Source organism: Pleuronectes platessa, chromosome 13, assembly GCF_947347685.1.
Source record: "Pleuronectes platessa chromosome 13, fPlePla1.1, whole genome shotgun sequence".
NCBI classification, from domain to species: domain Eukaryota; kingdom Metazoa; phylum Chordata; class Actinopteri; order Pleuronectiformes; family Pleuronectidae; genus Pleuronectes; species Pleuronectes platessa.
The window spans coordinates 10,211,499-10,235,202 of NC_070638.1; the positions used below are offsets into that span (position 1 = coordinate 10,211,499).

Here is a 23,704-nt window from a genome sequence, read left to right on the forward strand (position 1 = left end):
TAGATTTGAGTTTTTTGAACCGGAAAGTGTCATTTCTGATATTCGGTATTCTCAGTTATTTCTCTCCTATTTTTCCAAATTGCCCGTTACGATATAATTGATCAGAAATGTCAGTTATATATTTATTTGCTCCATCCCTGGAAAAAGCAGAGCATCATCTAACTGCCGCTGTGTTAACGCGTATCGACAGGTATTGTTGGGTGGTTCTGTGGAAAGCAACTGCCTCCTTAGCCCATCTAACCCCAGCTCAAGGGATGAAGGACTGGGCATAAGCGGCAGACTTGCCTCGGAGGCCTCCTGTCATCCAGAGCCAAAGCAGAGCTAATGAGTGTGCCTGATTACAACGACCCCCTCAGACACACGAATACCCCCCCCCCCCCCTACCCCACCCCCTCTCCCCGGTGCGCCAACCACCTCCATCTCCAGAGTGAGGGGAGACAGCCGCCACATGATCGATGTATGCCTGTGGAGAAATCAGGAGGGCGCACAAATTAATTTCTCACTTTCCTCATTTGACTTCGTCTGACTGATTTATTTTTTAACCCCCGTCTCAGGGATGCAGCTTGACAAATGGCCATTGCAGGATGAGAGTGGTTTGTGGCGGCGAACCTGAGATTGTTCCCGCTCCCTACTTCCCAATTCTTCACCTCCAACTTTAAAAAAAACGTTTAACCACGGGTTGTGAGTTACGTGGTCTTCCATCCATCAGACCTCACTGTTAAACCACTGCCCCACATCAGCCCCCGTTTTTAAAGGCGAGCAGCGTAAAAGCTCACCTGCTACAGTTCACGCCTTTGCCACTTTGACCGACACGGCCACAATGGCCATTACTCCCCCTGAGAAGCTCAAGGCTTAATCAGACATGGTGTCAAGATCTAGCTCATAAGTAGACCCCCAATCGTGCTCTTCTGTGACTCTGCGAGCGTTCTGCGGGCCGTGCATCCTGCTCCTCATTCATGTTTGATACGTTGCAAAGGCAAAGGAGAAATGCTAACAAAAGAGGCATTCTGAAAGATAGACAGTATTATGCATAGTATAGAGAGGCAGGAACAGTGTGATATCTGAGATTTAATGAGGCTGTGCGCCTTTTTTACCCAGAGAGTGTCGAGCAGGCTTAAGATCTGCAGCTTGGCTTTACCACTGTGCTGCCTGTGTGTAATTATAACCACATGCCCCGTGCTTTTTATTCTCTCTTATATATACATCCATTTCTCTTTTTTTTCCTCCTCCTTTCTGCCTTTCTTTCTTTTGCTCACGGCTACGTCATGTTGAGGCAGTTTTTTTTTGTGGGGGGGGGGGGAGAGGATGTCAACGTGGAGTGGGCCGAGGCAAAAAGGAGGCTTACGGAGATCTGAAGGGGCGTCTGGATGGCAAGGTGCCGTAGTGTAGTGTAGTGGTGTGTAGCGTTGTGGCGCGGCACATGAGACGCCGGCTCTGGCTGAGGTTGAGGCTGCCCACAGATCAATGTACTGCGGGGCTCGCTCCAGCAGGAAGAGGAAAGGACTCTTTCACTCCACCACTTCAGAAAATCATATTCTCTATTATTCATTTCCTTTGATGTTTTACTGCACTAATGGCATAGCAAGGCGCTCAATACGATCGCTCCCTGTGAGAGAGCGAGGGCAGACAGGCCCAGACAGAAAGAGAGAGAGAGAGAGGGAGCATTTGCCACGTTCAAATGCTGTTTCTCATTTAACCGCTTTGATTTCCAGTCTTCCTTGTAAGCTCACATCTTTTTTTGGGGGGGGTTTGTTTTAATGGCAGATGATGGCGTCTACATACCTGTGATTATATGTGCTACTTCCTTCATGTTCTGTTCTCTGTGTTGTCTCCACTGTTTGTTCTGCCTCCCGTAATTGTTTGGCACATTTTCTCCGTCTGTGCGACTCCTACATTTTTTTAATAATTTTTTTTAAATCTCAGCATGCATCATAAAATGTTCATAAATGCACTGCATGTTTATTTGTAACATATAACAAGGGAGGGAAACGTTTTCTGTCGGCGCGTCACTTTAATAGTTTCAGGGAGATGGCTTTCGACAAGCGCCCTCTGCCATGTTCGAATTTCAAATACATCACAATTATTTAACAGCAATTAAACCTTCAATATGAATCTGGGGGGGCTCGAAGCAGATAAATCAAATTGCATGTATCCACCATATGAACACAGACCCCCCCCCCCCCCCCCCGCCTCCTCCTCCATGCAAATTCTTGACAATCATTAACAATCTGGCAAGTGTCAAACCTGCAGCCGCGTCGTCGGATCATGACGTTCTTTAATGATGGGGGATCAGTGGATGTGACGGCCTAAGTGGATACCCCCAAATCCCATCCACACAGAGGAGGATACACTCGGAGGCACATGTGGCATTAGAATGTAGTGTGACCTATATATGGAGGGTGCTCGGCAAAAGTTTTAGATTTTTAAATAATGAGGTGCCGGCAACCGTGTGAAGGTTATTCAATCTTAATGTCCTCCTATTTCTGACAGCCTCCCTCACTCTGATAAAGGAGCGTGCTCACCTTTGATCAGGCCCGCCGACATGTGTCGACAGAAGCTGCTCGCTGGTTAAGATAAATTCTTAATTTGAACTTGGGGGTGGGTGGTTCTAGGGTGGGTTTGCCAGGGAGGGGGCATCATAGGATCAGGGTCTCTTGGAATTATGGGGTGGGGGAGTTGTAATAATGTTTTCAACACCAAGGTCTTTCATTGCACAAAGAAAGGCTCAGGCTAAACCCTGATGGAGCTTGACGTACTGTATCCACAGGCAAGTAGCAGCATATAGCCCTCAGTCGTTTCATTGCTTTTCGTGCTCCAGTGATTTGGGGCCTGATTTGAATGAATTTTTCTTTAAAACACTGACATCCATCACGTGTTGCATTTCAGAAATTGCTCAGTACCCCAAAATAACTTTTCTGAATCTCGTTTCCCTGATCTCGGCATTCAATTTCATTATTTAATCTCAACGCTTTGGGTTAGACGTGAGGTCTCCAGTGAGGTTAAAGGGTTCATGGAGAGAGTTCACTTTTTAGGAGGAAATTATGAGGAATTCAGGCTTTGCAGCTTGGCCAGGTCCTTCGCTGTATTCCTCCTTTTTCCATTTCTGTTCGTTCATACCCCTTCCTCCACCTCCTCCTCCACGTGGTCAGCGTCTCCACCTGTCTCAGTGGGTGGGCCAGACAGTGGGGGGACAAGTGTAGGCTTCCCTGCTAGGGACCACACGTCCCCGGTGGGGGTAATGGAGCAGAGAAGAGAATATCAATTAAAAGGTTATAAATATTTAACAGCAGAAATATTCAATAATATAAGGGTGGTGGGTCCAGGGGACTCCTCAACTTACAAGATGAAAGTGGCGGCATGATAAATGTCACGCGGTACCAGAGGAGAGCGGAGTGCGTATGATGGATGGACTCAGACTCAGACGGATATTACACGGCTCTAAAGGTGTCAATCACCATTTAGATTTCCACATTTTATTAGTATTGTACTAATGCACTTCTCCCGCCATAAAGACAGAAAAATTCCTCCCTAAAAATCCTTCAGTCAGATCTTCATTTTATTCCCCTCATGAATAATTTCTCGCACTGAGCTGTATCGTCTTACTTTGAGCTGACCTTATCACAGTATGGATCAGCTGTGGTCAATGCAGCCTCCCTCTCGTCCTCGCCGTCCATGCCGGCCTTCTTCAAAACTCATTAACAAAATTAAGCAGGGCGGCTATAGGCGTGAGGAAAAATTCTCAATGTGCCACACATCCTGCCTCCATATTCCACATGTGATTGTCAGCCATTCTGAGCATGTTGCTATTGATCTGCTGTCCAGCCTGCAGAGACTGGTAGAAGAAGATGTCCTGATCTGATGGATTACTGTATGAGGCCCAGAGGCACAGGAACCTCAGTATTGACGTGGCTCTTTAATCCCAGGGTTGGACGTGACCTTGCCATGTCAAGACCCCCCCCCCCCCCCCCCCCATTCTCCTCACTCCTGCATCCCCCAACCCGCGTCCAAACGTGTAGCAGTGTGCACTTCCAGCAACGCGTCGCAGCGGTGCACTGGAGGTCACCCTCGCTCGACCGAGAGCATCCAACCCAGCCGGAGTTCACTGGAAGTTGCAGCCAAAACATGTCACTGGAAACAGGAGATAGCAAGGGATTGGAATTCAAACCTGCAAACGCGTAAAGCTTGTTTGGTTTTGCGCTCGTAAATTTCCCCAGTTTCTCCGAATCGTTCTTCTTTTTTTGTCATTCGGCCGTTAGCATAGATCTATTGCCCGTGAAACATTGGGAGAAAATCACCTTAACATGAAAAACAGCATGAAACGCATCACAATTCGGTATTTTTATATGAGATGAAACATAAAATGCTTAAATGTAGCTGTAAGTTGTTTCCCTGACAGGACCGAGTTGTAATATTAGAGAAATTAATGATTCATAAAGGAGTCTTAACCTCCTCCACAGGCATCCCGTAAAAAAAAGAAAAAAGACATGAAGTGTTCACATTTCAGTGCATATTGTGAATTCTGTGTCTCCGTGTGTGTGTGTGTGTGTGTGTGGATGAATCATAAGTCTACATTGTGTGGCTTTTGGCCCCAGTCAGAAGTGTTTCCCCCCAGAGCAAGAAAGGCCTGCATCTGCGAGGATTGGGTTGGGATTTTCATTTTCTTGAAACACCTTCTGTTCTGTTCTGCATGGTCCCACTGGGGACCACGGTGCTGATATTTTTAGAGGGCATGTTCCGAGAGCCTCAGTCGCCAAGAGGGAAGGACAATGGAGGGTGTGATGTTACATCAATACTTGGCGCAAGTGGGGGGAAAGGAAAAATCCTGGGTGGCCTTGATGAGTTCTGGAACGCCTTTCCTCAAGGAATTTCACAGTTTGAGAGCACCCTAAAGAAGGAGGACTTAAAATGGCTGCCCTAGTGTATACCCACCCGATATATAAATATATATGTAAACACCCACACCTGCACACATCAGTACCCCACGCTAGTCCTCGGGCACTGTTAACTGTGTGCTAGGCGGAAAAAAAAAACAGGCTTCCTCCTGACATCCCCCTCCGGAGTTTCAGGACAAGCTGAGGAACACTTCAGTGGGGCTTAAAATGGCTGCCAGTGAAGTGCAAGGGCTTTTCTCCCCCACAACGCCTTAACCAGGGTGACATGATTGTTTTATTCGAAGAATGTCTTTTTAATCAGTCATATTGTGAAGTGTAATGGCCACAGCGGGGGAGCAACAGGGCTGCAGGCCACGCCGCCTATTCACATGATGCCGTCGCCAGCCTGACTCGCTTCGCCAGGCCCCTGAATGAAGATCTTTATTGTACATCGTGAGTCAAGGTCTGATTTGTTGTTGAGATATTTTCTAATCACAGTGTTTACAGTATTTTTTTAATCCCAGTCCTGGTTCAGATTAGCCAGGCGCCCACCCCTGGCACTGCTGCAGCACAAAGCCAACAAGAGACAAAACTGCAGATGGATTGAAGAATATTGATGTGCGTGACCCGCGGCTGCCTGCGAGCAAGGCTGAATAATTTAGGGAAGTGTGTGTCGTGACGACAGCCTAACACACACCAATCTCAGTTTTGTATATTACGCTCCATATACATCCACAGTCCGGGCTCGGATGTCTCGATGAAATGGCAACGTCTGTCTCTGTTGATAGACGCTGACCAATGCAATGCAGCTCTCACCGGCAGGATTTCATATTTCTTTGGTCCAGCCAAAACTGCAATCCAGGATTTATTGACTACACATATTCCCATCAGTCTAGTTTCATATACTGAAGTTTTGCTTGGGTGAAGCAGGGCAAACACAACGTAAAACCATTTCTAATAACAGAGCCGTGTGTGCGCGCGAAAGTGTGTTAGATTTGTGTGTGTGTGTGCGCAGTGTGCCACCCTGTCTGTGTGTGCCTGTATATCTCTCACCCTCACCTGCCCAACGGTTCTGTTATGGCATGAGTGGTTGAGTTACAGGGGCCCAAATTGAACCTGCATTTTTATTACAGCTTTTATTATTGTTTTTATTAAATCCAGAGTCTAGAAATCCATTTTATTGTCACCCAGAGGAAGCCGTGGTACTTCACTGTGCGGGTCACCCCTCTGACTATGTGGTGCTGTCATTTCCTGTGGCTCGGCAGATCCAGAGTGCGCCCTCGAGAGGGCGGCGGAGGATGGTGAGACCGGTCGTCTGAGGAAGAGGCTGCTTTCTCCAGAGGAAGGCGAAGAAGGCGAGGAGGAGGACGAGGAGCCGGCGCTGCACAGCTGCGACAGCTGCCGGCAGGTGTTCGAGTCGCTGAGCGATCTCACCGAACACAAGATTAATCAATGCCAGCTGACAGGTAAACAACGTTCAGCCCACCGAGCCTCCCCTCCACTCTGCCACTCAGCTCTTCTCCCACTCCCACACTCACTCAGTGCCTTCACCAGAGAATATGCCACACTATGTGTGTTAGTACACTGCGCCAAGGAGAGCACAACACCAGACTACCAGTTTCCTTGGTGCATATCCAAAAACATAGACACACACACAGGCCTCGCACACACAGCACATTATTTATATGTGCTGTACATCAATATCTGCAGACATGACACACATATAGGCCTCCGTGTGTCCTTATAATAGATCACTGTAGGCTACAGACTGTATTTATAGTTTCTGCATTGTGTCCTTCCCCTGTTTCAGCCTAACACTTAACACACTATACTAATTCTAACATTTCACCAGAGTGTAACATGCTGCTACGAGGTCCCACAGTAACCAGACCACCAACTGGAAACAGATCCTTGCTCCAGGAAAGTCCCTCAGCTGGTCCCAGTGCTCACGAGCAGCAGTAGTCATACCTAGTGGGACCGAAAGAGAAGGATGCCATTGGCAGACTGTGTCATTGACCTGTTGATGGATGAATAGAGCTATAAATACCCTGACAAGGTGGCAGACAGAACTAATGATGTGAACTGAAGGTTTCCATGTGCTTCTCCTGGACTTGCTGTCCTCCTTTACATGTCCGTATGGGCCCACATTGAGAGAAACGCCGTCTGACACACATTTCCCAATGTTTGAGCGCAGACCGCGTTTCTTTCCATCGTGTTCAGCAACGGAACACAAACAAGCTAAAACTCAATGATCCTGTTTCTGATTTTGCACTGAAGCTACTGTTTACAGATTTCTGAGGGAATTGGAGAGAAAGCTCGGGTAATCTATGTTTACATTCAGGCACAGTTTAATGTCATATTTTGCAACCCACAGTCAGCAAACCACAAATTATAGGGTCAATGTCCCACGAGTTTTACAAAGATTTTCCGTTAACTGTAAGACAGTCTCACAAACCTAGTCTGGTGCATGTGTGTGTGTGAGTGTGTGTGTGTGTGTGTTACAAACTATATAGCACAGGTCACGCAATAGACTTGTTTTTAGATAATAAGTATCGTTACTTGTTAATTGCCTGATTGTGTGCGTGTGTGTTTAAGTATGAACATGAGGCTGTTATCATGCCCTCATTGTTGTTCATTTAAGCAGAAACACATGCATGTTCCCTGCAGGAGTGACTTTGTATGTGCGGGAGTGCTTGTTTACTTGTATGTGCGCCACAGATGTGCAGGCGTGTGTGCAAATTCAAAAACGCTGATGCTCAGTCAACTAAAGGTGTGAAAATCAATGTACTGTTCCCTTTCACATGACTGTCATCCAGCAAATGCATTCAGCATTTCCAGGGGAAAAAAAGTCCAGCTCCTCCTGTCACCCTTTTTTTCAACGTGACACCCAATTCCATCAGGCCAACACAGATTTGTTGACAGTACAATTTTTGGTAACCTGATAAAACAAAAATAAGTAATTATTGAAGGCACAGGTGAAAATGCACTAACCCAGTGTCAATTTAAAAACTTGTTTTAATTGTACTTGTTTAAGCCACTGTCACACACGCTCTAGACATCACCCGGAGGAGGTGAACCCAGAGGAGCTGAACACAAAAGTCTGAATCTGTTGAATCGGACATTAAACTGACTTTAGCCTGCCAGCTCTTAGTATAAAGTCTGTGTAACGTCCGACTGAGTCCATGTGTGAGCAGAGCAGGTAACTCTGGGGAGAACTCATAGCGACCAGGTGGGAGTGTTGATCTTGTTTCTATCCTGCATCCTCTACCCACCACCCTTCACCTAAAAACAAATCAAGGCTACATCCGTCCAACGGTTTCGTTTAACGATCTCTGTCCACTCTAGCTCTGTGGCTAAGTTTCAGTTTTAATCCCCGTACATACCAACAGGCCTGAAAACGCAGTTCAGTTCTTGAACTAAGAGGGGGCCGGCAGCATTTTCCAAACTACTGAGTTTAAGTGGCTCTAAAACGCCAGAGTAGTGTGAACACCATACGCATCTGTACCAGAGTTGATCCGTTTACAAATCGAAATGTAGGAGAATGGATGTAGCATTTCCAGCTGGGGAGACATCCCTCCTGTTTGCATCTCCAGTTGTTCAGGGCACCTCCTGACAATGTCCAGACCCAGTTGTCCAGATAACAGTCGAGCTCAGTTCACATGTGATAACAGCTTTTGAAGTGCAACACTCAGCAAACAGTCAGAAATGTGAATAAAAGAGAGTGTATGTGATTCAGGGTCAGAGCTTTTATGTTCCTACTATTGTAATGTGGTCGTGCCTGACTCAGCCATATTTTTCCTATAATTAAGCCCAGCTTTTATAAATGTCAATCTTACGGACAAATAACTCTTAATTGCTCAATGATGAAAAAAACACAGTTTGGATAAGCGCCCCTTGGAAACCAAACAAAAGAATCTAATTGCCATTAGGGTATTGTGATTGTGCAGAAACACTCTATTAGTATTCAAACACAGTTGGAGAAAAGAAACTTCTAGATGGCATACTAAGTACTTTGAATGTGTGTGTGTGTGTGTGTGTGTGTGTTTGTGCGTGTTTGTGTATTCTCTGGAATATGGGAGGAGATTTCCTATGTGGCATTATGTAGACATCCATGACCAATTAATCTGCCTTACATCAAGTCTCTACTCACAGATGGATCCTTTATTAGAGCCATTTTCTAATCAGCCACCAGCACCTGCTAAACCCTCCATTTTTACAATTTCAAATGTCTTATTTTTGGTAAACAAATTGCATTGCTTGACTGGAACCAATCCACATATGGAGATTTGCTTGCTGTTCCCTAACAGCTCGGCTTTCCCCCCACAGCTGATATCTCATAAGGGTATTACTGTGTATTACTTGAACCAGATATGCACATATACACTCAGCACCTCACATGTTTATTCTGGGCCTGATTATATCATAAGAGTCCCTGTTCTGTAGTAAAACACAAGTTTCACAAAAGGACTGACACAAAACAGACTGAATGAAGTCTAAACAGATTCGAGCAGCATGACGACCACGCCCGATGGACAGGGAGAAAGAGAAAGATGTTGCATGTCACCGCGATCAATGGCGGCCATTGTCTCCCTCCCGTCTGCCAGAGGTATAACACCTTTCCATGCACTTAAGCCGTAACCACTGCAGTGCGCTAAGGGAGCGCATGGGTATGGATTGCCTCGTGTCCCTGATGCGATCGGTGCTATTGATCGCGCTAATGCTGGACTGCGGAGGAAGGCGAGAGCCTGAGAAAGGGAGCAAGGGAGAAGGAGGGAGATGGGGAGAGAGAAAAAGAGAGAGTGCTGCAGGAATGCATCCCCAGGGAGTCCGTCTTGGGCTGGGGCAGGGCTTCAGGAATGCTCCCCAGGAGATCCCAGTGAAGGCTAGGGCAGGGCTGGAAGAATGCTTCTCTGGAGAGTTAAGCGTGGAGGCTGGCTGGGGCAGGGCTAGAGGAATGTTCTCCCAGAGCACCCCTTTAACTCTGGGGCAGAAGTGGAGGGGCTCCACGGGGGGAAAGAGAGCGCTCCCCCGTCCCCCCTCCGGCTCCAGGATGGCTGCGGATCAGGTTTCCGTGTGGGGATCAGCATCCTGCCGACAGGGCTTTAGGCTGCCCTGGGGAGGAGACAGGAGGCTGGAGGCATTGCTATTCCACAGGCCTTTCCAAAAACACTTCACAAATGCTTTGTCTCACTGTCTCACTGTACTGTCTATACACCCTTGCATTGTTACTGATCCTTCACTGGGAAGGAGAAACAGTGTCTGTAGTCGGATGTTTGTTCTCAGTTGGCACAAGACATGTTCATATGCTCGATATGAGATTGCAGCGGTAGGCAGGGAAACGTGCCTTTAGACCTACTCACCAAAAGAAGTACCTCGCTCCTCGGCTCATTTCCACTCGTGTTTACCAGCCTGCCCACACTGTAAATAAAAATAACACCTCTCGCTCCAAATTTAATTCAAAAGATTGAATTTTCACAAAAGCCTCTCACTGTCAGTTCTCCAATTCTGTCTTGCTGAGGATATTTGAATAGCGTAGTGCACACACGGGCTGTCAGCCTGGTGGCCATTCTTTCATTACGGGTCCAGCTCCCTTGAGCAACACCTTTTCTTGTGTCCTTCACTAGAGGAGGGGCATGGCTGCTCCCCCCAGAGAGATCCGTGCCCTGCTATTTTAACCCTCTGTGAGATGACCTTTTTAATAAGTGTCTTTCTCTGTTTTCCTGCCGGCCACTGTGCGAGCAAACAGAGCATGTCTTCTGCTTCCCTCAGATAAAGGAATCAATCAGAGAGGGTGCAACAGTGAAAGAGAGAGAGATAACTGGGCCATATATGGATTTATATTATGTAGATTTCCTCCTTTACTTCTTCCCTGTAGATATTGCAGAATGCACTCGGCTTCAATAAAATACATTTCAGATTTATGAGAAAAATACAAATGAAATACGAATGCTGAGTGAAAAACAATAAGACCCCCCACCTACACACACACACAAAGCAGAGGAATGGTAATACAGTAAATAGTTTAGACAAATTTCTAATATGAAATCGCTCTTTGTGCCGGGTAACCACAAACTTTAATACCCGCTGATACATGTTTTCCCCTGATCCGTTTCTAACCACGACATGTTTGTTTGAAGTGTTTGAATTAATTTACATCAAGTCTTTGGGTCAGCGGCATGGAAACATTCAGTAATACCCTCAAGTACGAACAGGCTCCTGGCAGTGCATGTTTTCTACTAACTGTTTCCAACAGGCTCCGATTGGTTTGCACTGTTTCTTTCTGTCTTTTCATTTTTTTTCATTTTTTTCAACTAACTTTGTGTATTGATCCAACAGCTGCTTTGTGGCTGCCAAGAAGAATGTGCCAAACTGCAAAGACTTTATTTGCTTCAAAAGGGGCTCACATAAGAGGAGAGCGACACGAGCAAGACCTGATTAGCCGAACTCTGAGCCAGTGCCGTTCATCAGAAGTTCTGCTGTGTTTTTCGCCCGGGCGTCTTGCGACATCCTGGTACAAAGAGCAGCACACTGATTACAAGCCTTTGAAAGGAAGAGAGGCGGTCAGGGGAGAATAGCTACTTCTGGCACAACGCAGCCACTGAAAAGAGACCTCATGCTAGAGTGAGCTCTGGGCTTGAGTCTTTCCTGTGTGTATGTGTTTGTGTGAGGGGGGGGGGGGCGTGCTCTATGTGATTGTCTGTGGGAGAGAGAGAAATAGGTAGGGAGAGAAAGTGAGACGGAGAGAGAAAGGGAGCATTAAAGTCGATGTTTGACTCCACGGCATTGCGTCCCTGTGCAGTTCCTCTCGGTGCGACAGCGCCGGTAGCGTTAACAGTAGTGTCATTAGGAATTCAAAGCATATGCCCTCGTGAGGACGCCCTCTCTCTCTCCTCTTTCTCTCTCTCCCCTGTGCTTCACACCGCACACATTATGCACTATATAAAGTATTTATTGGTCTTTGTAAGACGACGACTGCTTTTTCTACATCAACACAAGAAAAGAAAAGGATTCGTTTGTGGCCTGTGTTTGTGCGATCAAGGCAGAAATGATAGTGACCAGCACTGCTACTCCTTCATATTCACACCCCCACTCTATGCTACACGCTGTCTCAGATGTATTCGCCGGATCAATCAGTCATCCGCCTCGGCATGCAAACACACACAGACATATTAGCACGCACATGCGCACACGTGCTCCCCCATAGCACCTGTGTGCTTGCACTTTGCATTCCAGACGGCACATAATTCATCGGCCTGGACGCAAAAACACATGCTGTGATCTTATCCAGTTGACCTCTTTCTTAAGCAGGTAGCCACAAAAGCAGGGCCGGCGTGTGGACGGACCAGAGATAATCCCACGCACTCACCCAGAGCCCCACGCACTGAGTGAAAACACCATATCAACGACACTTTCATTTCCCCCCCTGCACTTTGTAGCATCCCTTCGAAATGACCAACTTCAGTCGTGTGACGAGACCTGGCCGCGGAGGTGTTGTACTCGGTTTCTCTTACTCTCTTCATCTCTCCCTGGCCCCGGCTCTGCCTGCTCTTTGTTCCCTCCCTTCCTCAGCCTGCGAGTCTTTTTCAGCAGCACAAGCAGAAGAATGGCACATTAAATCTTAATAGGACTGCGTCTGGCCGTGTTGAATTGCAGAGCGTGTTAAGCCGGCGCTTTCCTCCCCCTTGGCACACGCTCGTGGAAGTGGAAAACAATTGAATAAAAGAAACCGCTCCCTCCCTCTGTAGTGCAAGTGACTTCGGCTGATCTGCTGAGGCTATGAGACTGAACTTACGCCGGCTCACAAATGGCTTAAGCCCTGACTGAGAAACGGTAGCATAAATTACATTAGTGCTTTTCAAAATGCAGGGACATACGTGGAAGGTAGACAGGTGGATTTACCTGACCACCCACAAGGAAGCTGTTGCATAGTCTCCTCTCAGGGACAGTAGGAAAATCCATGCAATGCCATAAAACTCACTAGATATTGTTCGACAACAAATGACAGAGTAGAGGACAAACTTGCCGGTACAGACGCGTGAAATGTAAGCTGGCTCTTAGTGGGAGAAAGGGATAGGTAGGAAACGGTGAAGAGACACAAGCTAGGTAGGGGAGAGCCAATCTTAGCAGCAGCAGCAGCGATGTGGGTCCAGGCCTGCTTTGTCAGGCAGTCAGAGGTGGTAATTAGCCAGTGATGAGTTGACTGGTTGTGTGTCCAGTGCACAGCACTGCTGGGTGGGGCTGTGGGAGGTAGATAAGGCCAGCAGTGGGCTTATCTCTGAGAAGGACAGGCACCAGGCCTGCCAGGCAAATCCACCCACAGACCAGCCGCATTTTATTAACACCATCATTAATGCCAGACAGGTTATGTGCGGTGGCTCGGAAGAGAGAGACGGGAAAAAGGTAAAAGAAAATAAAGTCTCAATTCCTGCTAGGTCGGCCGGTCTAAAGTACATAGCCATCGGTTGACGTGTTTTGAAAGCAAGGAGCTTGCTGAGATGTTTACCAGGTAGGCAGCCAACGGAAGGGCACAGAGAGCGAGCTTGGATCTTACCTCTGGGTTTTGCTCACTTTCCTCTGGGTCCCCGGAATTCAAATGATTTTCTTTTTTTCTCTTTCAAACGTGGGACTGCTCACTGGAATAATGATGAGGCAGATACACAGAAACATAACTAGGCACAAAGAAAAGGCAAAAATGTATTTAAAAAAACTTTATGGACATCTTCTTTGCTCAGTTTCCCCACAAATGCTTTGTGAAATGTTGATTTTTAATTTTTATTTCCTGGGTTATGTTTGAGTTTATTCGAACTTTTTTTATTTAAAGAATATTGATAAATTTCAATTAATCATAAAAATGTAATTAACCTAAGAAGTTTTATTTTTATTTATTTATTTTGATCAGATGTTACCCTAAACAGGTATCTGGTGTTTTACGTTACAAATGAGCATTCAATGGCTCTGGCTTGATTTTTATAAACAATCGTGTGACGTGCGTTCCACGAACAAACACTTGGTTTGTAATTAACACTGTGTATTAGCATATCAAATGCCAAAGCTCCTCTCAGTGGCATGTTTCTCTGTGATAATTTACACCAGCAGTCGACTGGATGTAACATGGCATTGAGACAAAAACAAGTTCGCCAATCTACATACACCTCCTTCAGAGACACCCCAAAAAACATGCATAGCCTTTTTGATTAATGTTAATACTCCCTAATGAAAAGGTCATAGACTTTTGCTTATGTCTGCATGGAAATGTACTGAGCATTGATCCCCATAGGGCTTTTTCCTTGGTTGTTTTTTGCCAAACTCCCCAGTAATCGGAGGAAAGGAAGGAGGGAGATGGAGGGCGGTGGAAAGAGTGACCAGTCCGACAGGTTTATGTCTCCCTGCAGGCTGAGCTCCGTGGAGCAGGCCCACAGGAAGGCGTGGAGCCAGCTGTGACGGCATCCTGCTAACCACGGCGGTGTAGGAACTTTGGGGTTACACTATCACCGACTCAACGTTTCCCCCCCTCTCCTCTACCCCTCCCAGGGGTTGTTTTTGTTGGCCAGGGGGTAGTGTTTGGGTGGGAGCTGCTATGGGGCTCTGTGGAACAGCCACTCCTATACTTCAGGATATGAGGAGTTCGGTCACCCACGAGGACGGGGATTCTCAAATATCATATGAAGTAACACATTTGTTCCTCGGCGCTAATTGCCATTTTTCGAACTGGAAGGTGGGTTCATAAATTTCGTTTTATGGGCAGGATGGGTGTCGTTTAAGGTCTCCAAGGCCACCAGCTGGACTGTGCTTTGGCAGAAGGAACAGTGTGTCGTGACAGAATGTAATGGTTTCGACGGTGAAGCCATGCTATCAGGTAATATAAGGATGTCATCTTAACGTTAAGAGCAGTGGACAGCAGTGTGTGTGTGTGTGTGGGGGGGGGGTCCAGCACCACTGAGAATGTAAAGGTCATCTAATCTATTCCACCTCCAACCTGCCTGGCTGATCAATCATCCTTGAGGAGTCAATCGATTTGATCAGAGAGCCGCTCCTAAGAGATGGCTTCCCAACAAGTCGCCGGGATTCTGTGGAAGGCTTCAGAGTGCGCCAGCTTGGTTCGTGTCTCTGCGATAAACCAAGACATTAAAAACCTTAATTGAATAGTAAACCCGCCAACTGTGGTAGCCATTCTCTAAATATGCCACCGATTTTAAAACAGCAAAGAACATCTACTGTTGCCATCACTACATCATGTTATCAGGCTCATTCTATATGCAACGCATGTGCTCGGAAATCAGATCAACAAAATCCTGCAGGACTGACTGACAGCCAAGAGAGATTGGGCTGTAGTAAACAGAGTGGTAATCTTTATATTAGGACATTATGTGCCCCCAGTCAAAGCATGATGCATCTTTCTCATCATGAACTTGGTTTGTAGAACATACCCCACAAACAAAGTCAACAGACAAAAACCATCGTGTGATTGGATTTTAATCCAGTTGCATTATTATTCAGGCCTCCCATTGGCCATTCATTACTCTCACATGGCGCCTGTGTGGGTTGTTATCACCCAATCAGGCTCAAGACTGCATTCTGGAGAGCATGCTTTCGTTTGCATCCTTTAAACCCTGTGAGCCTTCCCTCTCTCCGGGCCCGCCAACGGAATACCTAATTCCAAAGTAAACTGATTGCTCTCTCCAACAAGATTACGCTGTGATGATGTTAGCCAAATGAGACCGCTATTCGGATGCAACCGGGGCCGGCAAGGATGCTTACCCCAAGATGACTGATCAGCATGTTAAGAGAAACGAGTTTGGGAAAAAAAGGAGGAGAAAACGAGGGATAGAAATCAAAAAGTGTGTGAGAGACTTGTGCGCGTGGGGGTAAGCAGAAATGTAATTTGCTTCTCACCTCAGGCGACTGGGCTCTGAGGCCAGTAAATATGCAAACAAGCTGAGCCTGGCCATCAATATGAAGACCCTAGATGATTACTAATCTCCACTGCAGAAGTAGATTGAGGTCTGTACAGCAGCGCCGTGCAACATGAGGGAGGGAGGTTAGAGTCCAAACAAGATCTCCATATTGGCCCCCAACACCAGCCTCAACTCGAAGTTACGGATATACTTGACCTTCGGTTTGAGAAGTAATACAATATTTATGATGCATACAAATCAGTGATCGAGCAGAATTAAAAATATACTTGCTTTAAACATATATTGCAAACATTTTGAAAGGCTTCATGAATCTTTCATCATATCGTGAATATGATTCAGAGACTAGTGCCGTAACTTCTCAGTAACTTTGAACCTTGTTCTCAGCCCGGTCTTTCCATCGCGGTGAGCTCCTTGTCTGATATGAGCTCTTAGACGTGAGGCACAGTAGTTTACCAGCCCATTGTCATTCCCCATCCGTAATCCGGGATAAAAAAAACCTATGGGACACGGACCAGGCAGGAGTCATTAGGTGTGTGCGTGGCTTACCCAGACAGCCAGATAAACCAGATGCCTCGGGATGGCCAGGGGTCATCTCTCTGTGAGAATACGTTGTTGATGTCCTTGTTTCTATCTGCCTCCTCTTCGCTCCCTCTCTCGCTCCTCTTCATCATCCCTCGCTTTCTCTCTCTCTTCCTTGATTGCTGTGCACAGTCATCACAAACACAGAGGTCTGCGTTGGCGCTTAGCAGTCGAAGAACCTGTCAGCTAAAGGGAAGAAGGGAAGACAAACAGGGAGTAGTCTGTGGCCCTAGGTTGAATGCCTGAGGGTGTACTACGTGTGGAGGATAGTTAGTGCAGGAGGATGCACTGCAGTCTGCAGGTGAATCCTCTCATTTTGGGGGGACTTAATGCATTTGAATCATCCCCTCTGGGGGGTGTGTTATGACTTTCGGATACAGAGGGAACCTTGATATAAAATGCAGCAAAAGTTGTGTCTCTCTATTTTTCATGTCTAAATACAGCGGGAGGCCCATGTAACAGGAATATATATTCAAAAACTATCTTCCCAGTCTTAAACATAATTGAGTATTCCTCGTATTTTAGAGTGTGTTTCCAGCATTGAGCTTTACCCTCTGCAGTGAGTGCATACGGCTTGAGGATGTTTACCTGGCATGGTGCCTGTTGTAGCTGCCCTCCTGTTGAGGAAAAGCAGGTCAGGCTATATCTTTGTGTTTGCTTGTTTGTTTGTGCATGTGAGAGTTTTTTTGGGGGTGTGAACACGCGTTTTATGGATATGTGTGTGGTTTGTGTATACGGAGGAGGAGGAGGAGATCACACGGATGGCAAGGGTCAGGGAGCGCACTACGTTGAGCCAGGAAAACCGCAAGACGCTTCTCCCGTGTAAGCATTTATTTTCCAGGAATGGATAGGATGTGCAGGTATGGGGTGGGGGGGGGGGGGGGGGGTATACTCTCAATCCATCTGCTCAGCCATCAATCTTCCCCCCTCTCCGTCCCTCCGTTCATTTACTCATCCAGCCATTTATCCCTTCTCGCCCATGACCAAAGGGCCATGTCTTTTTGTGGCCCTGATAATCTGGACCAATTTCCTCTGCAATTTATTTCCCAGCCAACCACCCACCTGGTCAAGCAGCATCAGGCTTCTCAAGGTAGAGCCACTCATCCCAGCAAGCCCCTTCCCACCAATCACATCCTGTTTTTTTTCCTGCTTGAGCCTCAGATCTTTTCGGCTTTTGTGTTGTTTTTTTCCAAGTTTCAGTTGCTGCATGGAGCAATGCAACCTTTCCCTCCTTCCCTTACTGTAATCTCTGCCACCACTCAGCAGCTATTGTTTACCCCTAATGCCCGACCACTTCTCCGTCTTTGTGTTCGATTACCATCTTCCCATTTCTATCCATAGATCTCTTTCTTCCTCCCTCCCTCCCTCCCTCCCTCCCTCCCTCCCTCCATCCTGTCATGGCTCCTCAGTATTCTGCTGCTGTCTTGTGTGGAGTGATTTTGCCCAGACACGTCTGGCTCTGGGTAAAGTGTGGTCCCCAGAGAGCGCGCTCTGCAGCCCCCAGGTCGCCGGCACCATGAATACATTATGATCCCCATTTCCATCCTGTTGCCACGGCAGCACTTTTGGAGCCGCAGGGCGATTAAGACGTGTGCTGTCGATACCCTGATAGGAGCAGAAGTTGGATCTGGATACTGGCCTTTGATCAGATTCCATCCCCGCCGCCTGCTATTGGTGGCTTCGGCACAGGAAGACGAAAAGAAGGTCTTGTGGGCTTTTTATTGGTTTGACAGGCTCACCTGCTGTACATAAGCATACCATGCATCTATCCTCCGGCTCCTTTTTCCCCACCTCTCTGCTCTATCTCTGTCTTTCCTGCCTGAAACCATTTCCCTCCCTTATTCTCACTTCCGTTTGCTCCTCCCCATCACCGCAGTTCAGCTAAGGCAGCATTATACGCAGTCTCTCTCCGCTCTCTGATATTCTGCTTTCCTCACAAAGGAAGCAACTCCCTTACCTTTTATTGTTTCCTTTTTTTCTTTGGGGGATGATGTATAAAACATGGTGCCTCAGGTAGAGGATGTTGGGTAGGAAGCCATGTCCCCCTAAATGGCCAGCCGTGTGCATGCGCCTAACACTTCACTGAGCAATCTGTCAACATGTCAGCAACACATGTTTTGTAAAAAGCCTCTGGTGGGAGCCAGGGGAAAAAAGGCACTCCTGCCAGACCAGAGAGGAAATGCTTTTTTCTCCTCTATGCAGTGGATTTTCTATTGCTGGTGCTCAGTCCCACGGGCCCCCCCCACCACCATCCTCCCCTCCCCCACGCATACACCCGTTGTCTGCACTTCAGAAATTTGAACTGGGGACCCTCAAGGGGGTTTACTGGGAGGGTGGGGGCAGGCTGGGAGGGAGGGGCTCCCTCCATTTCAAAGCGTATGAAATTGTGAAGGTATATTGTGGCAGGTCCCCAAGCGGTCTTTTCTAATACCTGAGTTTCTGGCGAAGCTGGAAATTACCAGCGGCTCCCCCGAGGGACGGCTTTATCCACACCAGGAAGGGGAGCAGAACTCAGTGGGGAGGTTGCTTAATGCATGGCTGAAATAAAAGAATTTCTGAGAGACAGAGGCTGAAAAGCTAGCTTTTTTCTTTTTCACCCCCCCCTCTTCCATTCCCTCTGCCTCTCTCTCTTTTTCTCCCCAGTAGGATAGTTTACTACTCTCTGCCTTCTCTTGAAGGGTTCTAGTTTAATAAACTTTCAGAGGATCCTGCTGGTGCAGACAGCTAGACAAATACCCTTGTGTGTTCTCTTTTGTCGGAGATACAGCTTTTTGTTATGTTCTTGCAAATTTGATTTCTCCCTCTGTCTTTCGTTCTCTCTGCCGCCCTCTGTCTCTCTCCCTTTCTGCATTTGTCTTCATCTCCCTCGTCCTCCTCTCGCTTTCTGTCTTGCTCTTCGATGCACACACACGCACACACAACACAGACACACACACAAAGTCAAACTCTGTCTCTTGTGGTTGAGTTTATTGTTTGGTCTGTCTCTCCGTTCTCCCCCTCTGTGCTCCCTTTTGTTTTCTGTATGTTTTGTTGTATTGTGCGGAGAGGCTGAGATGCAGATAGAATGCAGACAGTTTGCCCTGGGTGAAGAGAGCACACAAGCACCCTCGGTGTCTGTTCAACAAAACACAATCATCTATTTACACATGGCCTAATGTTTAAAACTCTACTTTTTTAAGTGCATCTTACAAGGTGTTTTCATCAAAGAGATTTAATGCATAATGTTTTGGGGGCAATCCACGCATCCGTCTGTACGGCCTTATTTTCTGCTTTCTTTGCGCCAGGAAGCCCTTTTCCTTGGTAATCAGCACCTGTGTCTAATGTCCATGGATCATTAATCTTGCCTTGTTCAGAACCCCCCCCCCACCACCAAAAAACAACATCAAAATCTCTCGCCGTGTAAGAAGTGCCTCTCTCTGTGCTCCTTTCTTCCTCTCTCTTCCTCCCCTCTGCTGTTGGTAAATAATTCAACCTTTTTCCCTGTAACAAGTGCTGGCCTTAATAGGGAGCAGTACCTGTAGTTGGGATAAACAAGGCAGCCGGCCTCACCAGTGAAACAGAGGGATTTGGGCTTCACGAGGGATGTGGAATAAGTCGTTTCCTTCTGAAAGGCAGAGTAGACTGACATTAATTAAACCCTATAGGATAAAGGTTATCTGAGGCCTAGCAAAGCGGAGACCGTGCATACATGCGGGATGCTATGTCTGCCGAATGCTAATCAAGACCTCTTATTAAACCGACTTGTGTGGGCTCAGGCATGTATAATGTGCGAGGCATGTTTTCCACTGTGAGGATCTGTGTGTCTGAGGCAGATGCTGATGTAAAGCTGTGACAACATGAAAGGAAAAAGACAAAAGCCTCTTTGGCCCTTCACCCTTCACGACCAAATAGTCGTCAAAAAATATGGAAAACAGTTCAGCGCTCACTTCGGCTACAGACTGAAGACTTTCATGTTCCGCACACATTGCTTTGCCCACCGCTCCGTGCGTATCTTCCCATGGTGCACCTGTGACTAAGTCACCCGACCCGGGCGTCAGCGTGGTCGCTCGGGTGCCATGGCTCATGTTTAACAAATTACCCAGGGGGCCTTGCACCACCACTGTGCCCACATTTCCTCCCTGCTGTATGCACAGTGCGTGGGATTATATTCCCCGACGCCAACTTCTCCCTCAGACTATGAGCAGGCGCGGAGATGCCAGTCACCTCACTAACCCAAGAACGCCAAGGAAAATACAAATTAAGAAAGGGAGAGAGCGCCGCGCCGACCTATTGACCCCCTCTGCTTTTGCTGGATGTACAGTAATCTAGTGTACGGAAAAAAAACAGCATCGATCCTGGGTAGCGTGTTACAAAGACTCCAACTGTATTATCAGTACATTTCTGGTTCTCGCTCTCTCTACCTGACTTGTCAAATTATTTGCATTCAGAATTAAATTAAAGGTCACCTCATTGGTCATATTCTCTTGATATTTAAAGTAGCTAAGTGAGATAGCAAGCGGAGCTGTGACACAGGTTTCTTTCACATCTCATTGTACGCTCTTTCTATATTAGCGGTACAGTTTTGCTGATAGTATAATAATAATGTCTCCTCCTTTCAGAGGCCGATAAAGGCTACAACAGTCCAGTGGAAAGTAATTAGCTGATATGGATGTTACTGTCAGTGATAACTGATATTGGGGGACTATTACATTTACTCTCCTGATCATGATCCTTGAAATGGGTTCATCACAGTAAGCTGCACACTCAGGTGGACGTGAGATTATCACATAATGGAAGGAAGACTACCTATATGTGATAATTGTTGCATTGGAGATGTATATTCCAAGATACTTTTAGCAGCTTGTTAAAACGAGTGCAGTGCCCGTTCTAAACCTGCCTCTGTTGAGCGGGCTGTTTGCTCGACCTGTGAAGTTGCTGGTTTCTCTTTGAAACTGGGAGAGCGACCCTACAGTAATTGAGGCACAGCGAGTACAGGGCGTTCACCAGCTGCTGCACAAAGACCTGTTCACCTGTTTGTTCAAAGTACGGTGAAGCTCGACTCAGTAGGCGGAACCTGGACCTGGTGAATCAGTCGTCGTTACCTTTGTCGCGAAGGTTCTCTTGTCACGATCCACAACGTCACTTCCGTTGACGAGTCCCACGAGCCGCTGCTTCAGATCACTGGTTGTCTATCTGTTCAATTTAGATTATTATTCTTGAACATATCATGTGTCCTAATCCAGTGTGAAGCCAATAAGATGAAGGTTTCTCAAGATACATTTGGATAGAGATTACTTGAATTATTGGATTGGAAGGATAGATGGATAGATTTTTCTCTTTCTATTATGACACTTGATTCATTTCTAATATTTGCTTGATTCGCCTCGTGTGATTTTCAGATGAAGTCACACTGGGCATTTGAGAATTTCCTTAAATGTACTTTTATTGAAGGGATGATAATTCATGTGGGGCTGTTGGTTGGCAGACATGCTGAGTTCTTCTCCTGAGAGAGACACAAATAGCCTCCCAGGTGGTGGAGTGTAACTAAGTAAATGGTTACTAAGCCAAGGAGTGCTGTGCCTATGTAAATGGGGCAAGAAGAAGTATCCAGTGAGGTGGCGGCGTGAGAGGAGGGTATTCAAAGGTAATATGAACCTCAATGATCTCTTTTAGGGATTTTTCTACAATGACCCTGAAAGTTTTCCGGCCAAATACGTCAGCATGAAAACTTTTTCGCAAAAAACAATCCGTTGGCAAAGGTTTTTTTTTCTTTTCGCCTGATAAATAGATAAACAGGAATAAATCAATGTGAAGTGAGGGATGAATAAATAAAATGCCCCGTAGTCATTTGTCTGGTTGTATTCAGGCCTCATAGTTCAGCCCTGTATTGGAAATGAAGACGAGGTGGAGGAACTGATTCATCCGTTGAGGCGGCTGCATGTTTGCGAGTGTGTATGTGTGTGTGTGTGTTTGTGTGTGTGTGTGTGTGTGTGTGTGTTTGTGTGTGTTCATGATGCTTAGTAGTATTAGGATATGATGATGAGCTACTTGGAAACCAGCAGAAAACAATAGACGGGGGAAACAAAGCAAACCCCTAAATCTGTCCGCCATTTGTGCTCACATGCTGCACTCACATGTCATGAGTATTCTGGCACAGTTACTGGGCCAAGGAAGTGCTGGTCTGGGGCCTGGCCCATTCTCCAGAGACCACCCCCCTGCCTCCTCCCCCTCCGCCCCCTTCCCCCTTCCTGTGCAGTCTGTGGACACAGTCTGAGGCGACAAGGTTGCACAACAGCTCGCAAAAACCTCCACTTTACCAACATTTAGAAAAATACACACGCACGGGCTGCCATTAGGAGTTTGTTTAAGAAGAAGAAATAATTAGGAGGACTGTGATAATTGTGTCAAGGGGGAAATAGATCAGACGAGTTATGAGGAGAACCAGGAAATCTTGCCGCAGCTTTGTTACTTTGCTGTTGGTTCATTTTCGACATTGATCCACCCTCCCATCTGTCATCTCTTCCCTGCTCCTCTTCTTCAACCCTCCATTTCTTTCTGTCTTTCTTTCTTTCCGCCTTTCTTGGATCCGAGAGTGAAGGAGCCTTCTGGCTTGAGCAGAGAGGGGATGAAGATGTTTATTCATCTGGAGGGTATTAGAGCCATGATTAAGGAGAGGAGGGAGTAGTAAGGCTGATGAGACGTCTGCATTGCTCGTTCGTGGGCCGCCTTTGGGATTCTGGCCAACGCACCAGGAAAACAAGAATTGAAGGAGAATGAAAAAAAAGAAAAAACTTGTAGTGAAATCCGATTCTCTGGGGAAAGGACAGAAGTTTGAATTTTAGCCGTCTCGCTCGCGCTCTCATTCTTGGTCTCCCTCTCCCGGTCCTCACTGCTAAGCTAATTATTAATGAATGCGGTTTCTGTTGAACCTCGGAGAGGTGTCAGTGCTGCAGCCACTGAGGGTTAGGAAATCTTGACATTTAAGACAGGGATGCATGAAAATACATCGTCTTGCTTGAGTTGATGCTTGTTTTTCTTCCCCTCCCACTCTCCTCTCCGAGATGCATGTTTTCTTCTCCCTCCTGGGCTGTCTGTAGTTGTTTTACCACTGACAAGCTGGGATGGCGTTGAAGAGGTATCAAATAGAGCCACAGCGTATTAATCAGGGGAACTAAAGGTCATGGGTCGGGAGGCAGGGTCAGGTTTTGTAGATAAACGCAAAGGCTAAAGCTAACATAGGAGTCCATTGCTTTGGGTTGTTTGTCTGCATGTCATTTTTTGCAGTGAGAAAAAGAGAAGACTTTTTATGGGCATTTGGCAGACAAATGATCCTTTCCAAAAAAAACTTCCCAGTGTTCT

At 46.7% G+C, this 23,704-nt stretch overlaps 1 protein-coding gene across 1 annotated transcript in view; it reads left to right on the plus strand.

The window, feature by feature from the left end:
* The window catches only part of LOC128454531 (zinc finger protein 521), a gene marked incomplete in the record, with an annotated part of 105,504 nt that overhangs the window by 28,141 nt on the left and 53,659 nt on the right, over positions 1 to 23,704 (plus strand). Inside the window, 1 exon segment of the mRNA XM_053437950.1 lies at positions 6,137 to 6,337. Within this exon segment, the coding sequence (XP_053293925.1) occupies positions 6,137 to 6,337 (201 nt within the window).